Below are 12,236 nucleotides of genomic sequence, written 5' to 3'. Positions count from 1 at the left end.
TTTTATTTTATTTTATTTTATTTTATTTTATTATTTTATTTTATTTTATTTTATTTTTTTATTTTATTTTATTTTATTTTATTTTATTTTTATTTTATTTTATTTTATTTTATTTTATTTTATTTTATTTTATTTTATTTTATTTTATTTTATTTTATTTTATTTTATTTTATTTTATTTTATTTTATTTTATTTTATTTTATTTTATTTTATTTTATTTTATTTTATTTTATTTTATTATTTTATTTTATTTTATTTTATTTTATTTTATTATTTTATTTTATTTTATTTATTTTATTTTATTTTATTTTATTATTTTATTTTATTTTATTTTATTTTATTTTATTTTATTTTATTTTATTTTATTTTATTTTATTTTATTTTATTTTATTTTATCTTTATTTTATTTTATTTTATTTTATTTTATTTTATTTTATTTTATTATTTTATTATTTTATTTTATTTATTTTATTTTATTTTATTTTATTTTATTTTATTTTATTTTTATTTTATTTTATTTTATTTTATTTTATTATTTTATTTTATTTATTTTATTTTATTTTATTTTATTTTATTTTATTTTATTTTATTTTATTTTATTTTATTTTATTTTATTTTATTTTATTTTATTTTATTTTATTTTATTTTATTTTATTTTATTTTATTTTATTTTATTTTATTTTATTTTATTTTATTTTATTTTATTTTATTTTATTTTATTTTATTTTATTACACTTCTGCGGCTTCCCATCTTATAGACATAAGTCTGGGCATCCCATAGAAACAGTGTAAGAATAAAAAAGAAACAGTAAAAACCCAACATCTCTATAACAATTCCCAATGCTATAAAGCTCCGTTCCCAAATACTTTAACTATTGGACTTCATTTTCACCTGATTCCAATAATGGGAAAGAAAGACAGCTTTTTAAAATCTTTTGGAAGACTGGTTTCCAGCAGGATCTTGGGGCTGTTGCTTGAGCAACCGTATCTAAAGGAATAGTCCATTGACACTGAAAAATGTAAAAAATAAAAAGTAAGAATAAACATGAGTGGGGATGGTTAAGGCAAACACCCCCTTTTTGTAAGCTTAAATGTCTCATGCTAAAATTCGCAAAGTAAAAGTTAAACTGTTTTTTTTCCATCTGTTGATGGCTATGCTTCCACTTTTCTAAATATTTTGTAGGTTTTGATTCATGCATGCTGGAACCTTTTCTTATTGTTTCACTGCAGTGCCTTATCATTGTCTATAAACAATTTCTACACTAAATTTCATACACTGTGTCTAATGGGAAACTATTTCCTCCAGTTATTTCTAGGAACTTGTATTTCCTCCTAGATGTAACTTTTTGGTAGAAACAGCCACATACCTCAAGAGCTGCAATTGGAGATGACACAGTGTTTGTGTGTGTGGAAACACCTCTTTTTAATCCACACAGAACCTGCTGTGTGTTTCCTCTTTGGTCAGTTTAATTATAGAACAAGCAAAGAAGAAATACAGGAAAAGAAACAAAAATGTTTATCATATGCTGGTGCTTTCCACCTAACAATGGCAAAGGAGCTTGCCTCACTATAATATACTGTAAATTTAGATGCTTTGTATACCTGCTTATAAACTACAAGTAATACTTTGATTGCGTCATTGTGCAAGATTTTAAAATAGTTTGGCTGGTATTTCATCAGCTACAGATTTGCTCTTAATTATATTTTCTAGGGCTGTTTAACTTAACTTTCTAGAATGTCTACTTCAGCGATCTACATATTTACTGATGCTACATTTTTGGGTACAATTCTTTTGTAATTCATTGCTTAGCAATCAAAAGCACAAACCTGATCAGATATTTTTAACAATATCAACCAATGCTTCATATCTGCATATTGATCAATGTTACATATCTCTGTATTTTTAACAGTCAGTGCTGCATATCTACATTTCAATGATACATTTGCATATTTTTAACAATATTAGTCAATGCTGCAAATCTGCATATTCAATGGAGACAATTCATTTCATTTAGTCAATAAATATTGAGCCATTGTTTAACATTTCACAGTTAGATTCTGGAGTGAGTTTGCATTTCTGATACAAAAGAAATAAGAATACAAAAAAGGACTACAGAATAGAGAAGTAATTGAAAACAGCAGCTAAAGTGCTCGGGTATTTGAGAATTCGAAAAGACAACCACCTGCCATATAACATCCAAGACTTAACCATTATTAATAAGAAAGACAAAAAAAATCTGGATAGTGGACATCACAGAACCCAGAGAAAACAGAATAGAAGAGAAAAACTAGAGAAAATAACAAAATGCAAAGACTTGAAAATGGAAGTAGAAAAACTGTGCCAAAAGAAAATAAAGTTAGCAATAGTATTAGTAATTGTAGTAAACACCTTGGGTGCAATTCCAAACCAAGTGGCACACTTTTTGAATGCAATTGGCATTGTCAAAATCAGTCAATTGCAAAAGGCAGCTTTACTTAGAATAGTTCAGGGGTGTCAAACTCAGATCATGGTGGTGTCATGTGACCTATCGGGATTTTTTTCTGCTTTGCTAAACCAGGCGTGGGCATGGCCAGTGAGTGACACATCTGGCCCACAGGCCGGGAGTTTGGCAGCCCTGGAATAGCTTATATCCTTTGATGATATCTCTGAGCACCATCAAACATCGATATGTGGCTAAAATTGCCAAATCCAGTCTAATCATCTGGCTGACTGTGCAGCCAATTCACCATAATATATTCCTGGACCCTTCCAATCATAATATATTCCTGGACCCTTCCAATCAGGAGACAAAGCTCTAGTGATAAAAAGAAACCCTGATTGCATTTGAGTGATAAAAAGAAACCCTGATTGCATTTGAGTGAACTTTTAATCTTTTCTTTTTTCATCATTAGCCCTGGTGGCACAGTGGTTAGAGTGCAGTATTGCAGGCTACTTCTGCTGACTGCTGGCTGCCTGCAATTTGGCAGTTTGAATCCCACCAGGCTTGAGGTTGACTCAGCCTTCCATCCTTCTGAGGTGGGTAAAATGAGGACCCAGATTGTTGGGGGCAATAGGCTGACTCTGTAAACCACTTAGAGCGGGCTGTAAAGCGCTGTAAAGTGGTGTATAAGTCTTAAGTGCTATTGCTATTAGTTTCTCATTGAACCCATAAAGGTCTCATTAAACCCCATAAAGAATCCCACAGGTCCATGAGAGGTACAGTTTTGAAAACTTTGCTTTAGACAACAATCTAAAAATAATTTTAAATTAATTAAATTAATTTTAAACTATTTAAATTAAAGGTTTATAACTTTATTTCTATTAAATTATTATGTGGAACAGCTTTTCACACTAATCCAATGCGGTGCAAATTACACTGAAACAAACAAATCACGCTAGAATTATCTTTAAACTGTTTGAATGCTGCTTACTCAATACCACTTATGTAGTCACAGTAACACCTTAACTGCTGAGATTAATAGTATATCATGTAGTCTGTTTCTAAGTATACCACAGTGTACCGCACACTCTGGATTGTGGGGAAAGAGATTTTATGATGTTTCTGATCAATTTTACATGATTATAAGAGGTTGAAAATGCAGAGTGAGTACAGCAACATTTTTACTACACTGCTCAAAAAAATAAAGGGAACACAAAAATAAGACATCCTAGATCTGAATGAATGAAATATTCTTATTAAATACTTTGTTCATTACATAGTTGAATGTGCTGACAACAAAATCACACAAAAATTTTCAATGGAAATCAAATTTAGCAACCCATGGAGGTCTGAATTTGGAGTTACACTCAAAATTAAAGTGGAAAAAAACACTAGAGTCTGATCCAACTTTGATGTAATGTCCTTAAAACAAGTCAAAATGAGGCTCAGTAGTGTGTGTAGCCTCCACGTGCCTGTATGACCTCCCTACAACGCCTGGACATGCTCCTGATGAGGTGGTGGATTGTCTCCTGAGGGATCTCCTCCCACACCTGGACTAAAGCATCCCCCAACTCCTGGACAGTCTGTGGTGCACCATGGCACTGGTGAATGGAGCGAGACATGATGTCCCAGATGTGCTCAATTGGATTCAGGTCTGGGGAATGGGCGGGCCAGTGCATAGCATCAATGCCTTTGTCTTGCAGGATCTGCTGACACACTCCATCCACATGAGGTCTAGCGTTGTCTTGCATTAGGAGGAACCCAAGACCAACCACACCAGCATATGGTCTCACAAGGGGTCTGAGGATCTCATCTCAGTACCTAATGGCAGTCAGGCTACCTCTGGCGAGCACATGGAGGGCTGTGCGGCCCCCTAAAGAAATGCCACCCCACACCATTACTGACCCACTGCCAATCGGTCATGCTGGAGGATGTTGCAGGCAGCAGAACGTTCTCCACGGCGTCTCCAGACCCTGTCACGTCTGTCACATGTGCTCAGTGTGAACCTGCTTTCATCTGTGAAGAGCACAGGATGCCAGTGGCGAATTTGCCAATCTTGGTGTTCTCTGGCAAATGCCAAACGTCCTGCACGGTGTTGGGCTATAAGCACAACACCCACCTGTGGACGTCAGGCCCTCATACCACCCTCATGGAGTCTGTTTCTGACCGTTTGAGCAGCCACATGCACATTTGTGGCCTGCTGGAGGTCATTTTGCAGGGCTCTGGCAGTGCTCCTCCTGTCCCTCCTTGCACAAAGGCGGAGGTAACGGTCCTGATGCTGGGTTGTGCCCTCCTACGGCCTCCTCCACGTCTCCTGATGTACTGGCCTGTCTCCTGGTAGCGCCTCCATGCTCTGGACACTACGCTGACAGACACAGCAAATCTTCTTGCAACAGCTCGCATTGATGTGCCATCCTGGATGAGCTGCACTCCCTGAGCCACTTGTGTGGGTTGTAGACTCCGTCTCATGCTACCACTAGAGTGAAAGCACCGCCAGCATTGAAAAGTGACCAAATCATCAGCCAGAAAGCATAGGAACTGAGAAGTGGTCTGTGGTCACCACCTGCAGATCCACTCCTTTATTGGGGATGTCTTGCTAACTGCCTATGCTTTCCACCTGTTGTCTATTCCATTTGCACAACAGCATGTGAAATTGATTGTCAATCAGTGTTGCTACCTAAGTGTACAGTTTGATTTCACAGAAGTGTGATTGACTTGGAGTTACATTGTGTTGTTTAAGTGTTCCCTTTATTTTTTTGAGCAGTGTATATTTTGTTTTTTATTATATGTGCTTATTTTTGTTTATAATTTGTTTATTATATTTGCTTTCTCCTTGCTGACCCATTTTGTTGTTAGGTGTATTTTGCACAGGGAAGTTTGCTCATTGGCTATTTAAAGGTACAGTGGCTTAATAAGTACACAGAAGCATGCTACCATTTGAGAAAGTTAGGAATATCCCTAACTATAATCTTTCCTCAGCTTCTCAATATTTTATCTCCTCCTTTCCCTCAGTTATGGCAGGTCTGTGATATTAAGCAATTTGGTCAGAAATGGTGTGGCTTGAAGCTAATGAGATAGCTTCTTTATTTGTGTTAGAAGCATCTACAAACTATAGACATGCAGCATTCAACACTGAGCAAGTAAAATCGGCATTAAATAGGTCATAAAAATATAGCTTGTCTAAAAGTATGTTAAATATATAGGATGAAAACAATGACATTCACCCAGTATTGGGCCACGTCAACAGCATTTTCTTTCACCAACATGAAGTCTTTCTCCGTGTATATTGAAGGACATCCTTGTTAATACAAAAGAAGAGTGTTTCCTGAGTAAAGAAGGATGGATTTAGAATGTTTTCAACAACTAGAGATTGTCTGCTCCATATTACTATCTTTCTGTGCTGATAAAAATATATATGGATATGCTCATAAAATGGAGTATTCCTAATAGTGAACATATTAAAACAAGGACAAATTTTTAGAAGTGGATTTAGAATGCTCTTGATGGTTAACTTTTTAAATCTGTGCCAGAAAAGCATTTCCAAATTACAGCACCATCAAAGCATTTATTGCAGTTGCTGACTTTGATATGCTCTTAAACAACTTGACTCTCTTGATCAGCCTTCTGTATCCTGATGCCCATCAGATGAATTTGCCATCTGGCTGGGATTTGTGTGGAAACTAGTTTGGGAAGAGTGCTATTAATTTTACCAACTTTTCAAATAGGAAAGCAGAATATCTACCTCAGCCACTATGAATAAAAAAGTCCTACCCTGATATCAGGATAGAATACTCAAAATGTTCCTCAGGGCTGCTGCAGAATAATTGGCAACTTACAAATGTTGCACTTAGGGTGGAGATTAATAGACAAATTATACTAATAAGAGCTCTGTGCTGAGTAAGAAATTCAGTTTAGATGTCCCTACCATGCTTAGGCTGTGTCCTCTGCTGGTGTTCCTGAGGCATTTCAAAAACAGCATGATATGCTAGGCTCTTAAATCTTAGGCTGTGGTTCCAGAAACATGGTATAACCCAACCTTAAAGTCACTTTGATTCTTGACTGGAATAACTACCAGTTCTTCTTTCTCTATGCCAAATTCTGTTTCAGACTGTTTCAGAATGATATATGTACATGTAGATTATAATGGAAAAACTCTTAAAAATTGTATTTCACATATGGCATGGCTTTTTGAATCTTTGGTAGGCTATTAAAACTGACATGTTGCATCCAGATGTATCAATTCTGCTTGCAACTGTTTTCATTTCTGCTAAAAGGTCTTCAAGGTATTTGTGAGAAAAATACTGTAGATATTTTCTACAGAAAATGTAGAAAAAATATCTACAGTAGAAAAAACTGTAGATATTTTCATTTAAAATGTATTTCATTTTCAGTAAATTTTGCTTTTATAGAAACAATGGAATTGCTTCATTTATATCTGCCTGTTATCTGCCTATTAATATTTTTCTCCTCTTTTTCCTCCCCTTTTCTTTATATATTTTTTCTTTCTCTGCTTTCCTGGATGCTTTCCCAAAGGAGGACAAAGTGGTTAGAATCCATGCTTCTTCATATATTATTATAATGTTACTAGATATATTTTGGAACAAGTTATTGTGAAATGCAGAATGGTTTTTCAATGAAAAAAACAGACCCCAAGTTACGTGCCAATTCTAAAATCCAGCTATTTAAACAAAGGATATATTCAGAAAATTTGAAAGACATTAAACATCTTTTGAATTGAAACTGACAGTATTATTTATGTGGGGCAGTATTACTTTTGGAAACAAAACCTAATTATGATATTTTGCTGTTTTGCATGGAAAATCAGTGAAATTAATTCATACATTGATTCATAAAATGCAGCAATAACTTGTTTTTGAATTGCAACTTTAGTTTTTTTTAATAGTATTGATGTACTTATGCATTATATTATGAAATCAAACATGTAGCATCAAATGCATTCACCGTTTCTAATGTTTTAGTCAAAATTATGAAATAATTGCCTCAGAAGCTCTGCCCCTTTTGTGCATGTAATGTATGTAATGTCATGACACACATACAAAAAGAACTGGAGCTAATAGCATGACACTTATTTTGTCATGCCCTTCTCCCATGCCTCTGTGTTTAGCACTTAAGTTTTGAAATTGTTAGTCTTAAGTATGAAAATTTTTGGTGCACTTTCTCAGAAATCCAGTTAATAGTAATTAACAGATGTTGTTTTTCAATGCATTATTATATAGTCCTAAAATTTCTGCTATCTCTAAAAATAATGTAGTATGCATTTCTTTATTATTTCTTCATGAATTAATTCCATTTTCCCCCTTGAATAATATTACATAGGAAGATTGGAAATGATAAACAGATTATCTTTGCATCGCATTTTTTGTTCAATGATTATTTCATCTAGGAGCCCTGACAAACTGCCAGAGGATTTCAGAAGTCTTAGCAATAGAATCTGGAAAGTAATTGTGGGGAATGGAGAAGAAACTCATATTTTGTGGCCAGGCTGACAGCTTTAGAGGGGAGGGGTCCTTGACGCTCTCTGAACTTGGTTGTTTTTTTGCAAACATGTCATTATCCAAACTAGTTATTCATGTCATCAAAATTAATAAGGATCAATGTTTCATGATTTTTAACTCTATATTTTGGGCAAATATTAAAACTGAAGATTATCTTTGCATCATTTAAACCATTCGTATGTAATTCTGGATGCTGGCAATGCAATACATAATATGTATGGATTAGTCATGTATTTAAATTTGAAATAAGGGGGAAACTACTGTATCTATAGATTAATACTTAATAGAAAATAATTTCTATTTATCCCCTAGCAACTTATTTTTCAAGTACATTTATTTAGAAGTAGGTTGACAAGCTGACAGTTTAAGAAAATAAATCATGTGTTGCATCATTAAAGAACTTTACAGCTAAAGCCAGGTGTAAAATGCTTAGCCTGAATAAGATTGGACTGCCTGGACCAGTCAAGCTTTAATGTCCTTTGCTTCTGGAAATAAATCTTTAATATTCAAAGACATTACCCAAGTTAGAAAAGCTTTAGAGCAGGGGTCCCCAACCACCGAGCCGCGGACCGGTACCGGGCCGCAAAGAAAAAATAAATTAAAAAAATGGCGGCTTTCTTCGCCGTCGGTGAATGCTGCTGGGATCAGGGATCAAGGACACAAATGAAAGAAGGGGAGGGAGGAAGCAACCAAAGCCTGTCCTGCTCTCCGGCTCAGCAGCTTCAGTTTCCTCCCGCCTCGTTCCTCTCTCAGTCGCTCTCTCGCTCCTCCACCAGCCCAGGAAGAAACTGCTTCAAAGAAGCCGGGGGTGGGTGGTGGCTTTTCCTGTCGCCGCAGCTCCTCCGAAGCGCCCGTTCACCCCCACCCCGCCTGCCCGCGCGCGGTTCAATCCAGTGCTCTGTTCTGCCTGCCTGCCTGCCTTTGTTTCTGGTTGATTCAGAGAAGCTTCGGCTGATAAAAAGAGGCGAATAGTTATTATTCTCAGCCGAAGCTTCTCCGAAACAACCAGAAACGCAGGCAGGCAGGCAGGCAGGCAGAACAGAGCACTGGATTGAACCGCGGGCGGGCGGGCGGGGTGGGGGTGAATGGGCGCTTCGGAGGAGCTGCGGCGACAGGAAAAGCCAACCGCTCCGGCTTCTTTGAAGCAGTTTCTTCCTGGGCTGGATGTTAGAGGTCCATCGTAGCTCTGAATGATCCCTAAACAAGGACTACAGGAGCTTCCTAGGGAAAACACACTGACTAAATGCTCCTCATTCAATTCCTGTTTTCACCAAACAGAGATAAGAGAAACATCTGCATGAAATTTTGTAGCTACACAGCTGGGCAAGACCTAGAACTAGAGAGACTGCAGTCAGGTGTCTTTAATGCTAGTTGTAGGGTAAACATAAAGTTTTGGGAATGGAAAATAGAATCCCCCCCGCCGGTCCTTGAAAAAGTGTTTCTGCTTGAAACTGGTCCCTGGTACAAAAAAAGGTTGGGGACCACTGCTTTAGAGAGTCTGTCAATATAGTAGACATTGTGTTGTAGAGGGATGGAGACTGAGTGAATACACGTATACATGACCCTTCCTAAGAATGTACCAGAACATTATGTTCTATATTCAGAACTTGTCATCGACTTCGTTTCTTCACCAATTATCCTACTCTTTCATTATAAACTATCTGATCATTTATGCTTTTAGATTAGTTATTTTGCTGTGTATTTTGCATGTATTTTATGCATCAATTATATATTTGAAACACTCTTGTTTCTAACCCAAATACTCATTACGGGTAGTCCAGAACTTATGACTACAATTGAGCCCCAAATTTCTGTTGCTATGTGACATAGTTGTTAAGTGAGTTTTGTCCCATGTTATGACTTTTCTTGCCATAGTTGTTAAGTGAATCACCGCAGTTGTTAATAACAACAGATTGGTAAATGCATCTGGCTTCCCTATTGATTTTTGCTTATCAGAAAGTTGCAAAAGGTAATCACATGACAGCGGGACACTGCAACCATCAAATGCAGTCCATTACCAAGCGTCTGAATTTTGATCACATGACCATGGGATGCTGAACAGTTGTAAGTGTGAAAAGTGGTCATAAGTTACTTTTTTCAGTATCGTAACTTTGAATGGTCACTAAATGAATTGTTGTAAGTCACGGACTACCTGTATTCTCATTTATTCTTGGACCTTGGATCAGCCCATTTGTGTTTTCTGTACCTTCTTTTCTTGTTCCCATCTAACCATTCTTCTTTTATTTAGAATAAAATTTCTCAAATTGATCCTTTATTTTAACAGATCCACCATTCATTGGAGTGTAACTTCCACTTAGAGTATCCTCCACTTACAACAGGATCTGTTTTTCTTTTCTCCATTAATTCATGCCAATTATCCATATTCTGCTCTTGCATTGCAATCTTCCAAATGTCCTGGTCTACTAATAGTGAACTTTAACCATTCATTATAGCGTTAGCCAAGCCTATCTCATATTTTTTAACAATATAAAATATAGACCGGTTTACCAGCATTAATTGCACCTAAAATACATGAAGCATTACTTACTAGTGGTAAGAAGTATTGATATATTTGGGCACAATTTGGTCAATATGCCATAAGCACAACCAAAACCTAATTTTACTGCATGCTATTTTATGTAAGCTGTGATCACTAGTCCAAAGACTATTTACTGTGATCTCATTCCACTAATTAAGAAGTACTTACAACATGCTTATATATTCAGGATATTCAACCCAAATAAATATTTTGGGTAATTAACCTGAGTCATAGTAATACTTCTGTAATTTGTGCATATAAGGCCATTGTACTTGACCATCGATTCAGTTTCCTCAGCCGATACGTAGTAGAAGCACCACTTCTTTCTTCTCTATCTATTTTTTTTCTTAAATTTTGCTATGAAGAAATGTATAGGGTTTGCACTGGCAGCACTGCTGCCTAAAACACTAAGAATTTTTTTTCTTTTTGACATTAAGAAATACCCTGATTAAAACAAAAAAACATTTCCAGAAAACAAATGGTTTTTAGAACTAGAAGTCAGATTCTTTCTCCCCTCTGTTTTTCTTTTTTTATTACACAGAATGTTAATCCTTATCCAGGATTAAGATGCTATTTTAGCACTTGTGTGTCCTAGATAAAAGATATATACCCTAGTACATTTTATACATTTTTCTATCCCTGTTATGTTTTGTTGGTACACTTGTAGTTTAGTATTAATGCTTAATAGAGCTGTGCATAGCTTTAGAAATATTTGTAGCATGCAATATCTGATTTGAACTGCCTTTTTCAAAATATAAAAGTAACTGAATTTTTGGTGAATCTCATGAGGCTGCTTCAGAGGTTACTTTCGGTTATTTCCAATTGTACTACATGTCAGTGATTTAGTAGTTTGGAAAGAGGTACTTCATACACACATTCCTGTGTGTTAAAAGTACCTCTTGGAGTACTTTATAAAGCTCTAGTATTTAACTTTTGTTGTCATCATTACATCTTCTACAGATATTCAGACAAGAAGCTCTAGCAAAATCTTTGATGCATTTGGACATTTCATATAGTTTACTGACGGATCTATTGTATTAGGGGATACTATAGATTGCTTCATATTACTTATTCTTGCTTTTTAAAAAGGCAGATAAATTGACACTGGGTAAAAAAGTGATCACATGCCTACAACTAATGTAGGGTATGTAATCCTTATGCAGATTAGATCCTGGATAAAATGCTAGAAACCTGCTGTCAGATCAGTATAAAACTCTAGGTGAACTTAGTCTTATTTGGTGTAGTTCCTATGTTTTTCCCCCAATATCATAGAATGAAAGGTCAAATATTGGGTTAATGCATCATGCTAGACCATAATGTGATTTGTTTGCCTTAGCATATTGTGTGACTCAATCTCCATTTTTAGTTTGTCAAACAGTGTTTATGCAAATCACAACCTTTGTAACTTGAAATCACACCAACAATGTGAAATGATAAAATAACCAAATGTTATGGTGCTATCTTTTAGGTTTCTTCATCTGATCTCCATCCCATCTCTCACCCCGTTTAAAATTAATGATGCGATTAGGAAACAGAGCCACATTTAACTAGTTCTCTGAACCAAAAATACATAGGTGTTTGACATTTTTGGAACAGATTTTAGATAAAAACATGCACATTGTGTATGAGCAATATTAGACTGAACATCAGGCAAAGCGATGTTAATACCACATCACCAATAAGCTTTTGAAAGCTGAAGCTATTAGTCCAAATGGCTTTTAGATTTTGTTTTCAAGAAGCATTACATCTCCTCTACTGTAT

At 35.4% G+C, this 12,236-nt stretch overlaps 1 protein-coding gene and 1 long non-coding RNA gene across 40 annotated transcripts in view; one reads left to right on the top strand and one right to left on the bottom strand.

Annotated features, from left to right (window-relative positions):
* The window catches only part of RIMS1 (regulating synaptic membrane exocytosis 1), a 267,640-nt gene that overhangs the window by 122,990 nt on the left and 132,414 nt on the right, over nt 1-12,236 (top strand). For 36 of the 39 annotated variants that reach the window (XM_087944726.1, XM_087944707.1, XM_087944779.1 and 33 more), the window contains one exon: nt 6,954-6,965. The exons of the other annotated variants lie outside the window; for them this stretch is intronic. In XM_087944726.1, coding sequence (XP_087800852.1) covers nt 6,954-6,965 — 12 coding nt within the window. The remainder of the gene's footprint in view (nt 1-6,953; nt 6,966-12,236) is intronic. 39 annotated transcript variants of the gene reach the window in all.
* LOC148132965 (uncharacterized) overlaps nt 1-12,236 on the bottom strand; it is a 39,092-nt gene that overhangs the window by 2,359 nt on the left and 24,497 nt on the right. Inside the window, exon 2 of the long non-coding RNA XR_015745556.1 lies at nt 893-1,010. This is a non-coding gene — a long non-coding RNA (uncharacterized LOC148132965). The remainder of the gene's footprint in view (nt 1-892; nt 1,011-12,236) is intronic.

The sequence above is a fragment of the Notechis scutatus genome, chromosome 1 (assembly GCF_049901735.1).
Source record: "Notechis scutatus isolate UNSWTSFEM ecotype Mainland chromosome 1, rNotScu1.2, whole genome shotgun sequence".
In the NCBI taxonomy this organism is placed as follows: domain Eukaryota; kingdom Metazoa; phylum Chordata; class Lepidosauria; order Squamata; family Elapidae; genus Notechis; species Notechis scutatus.
Note: the sequence above shows the minus strand (reverse complement) of the source record. Positions and strands in the feature narration are given on the sequence as shown.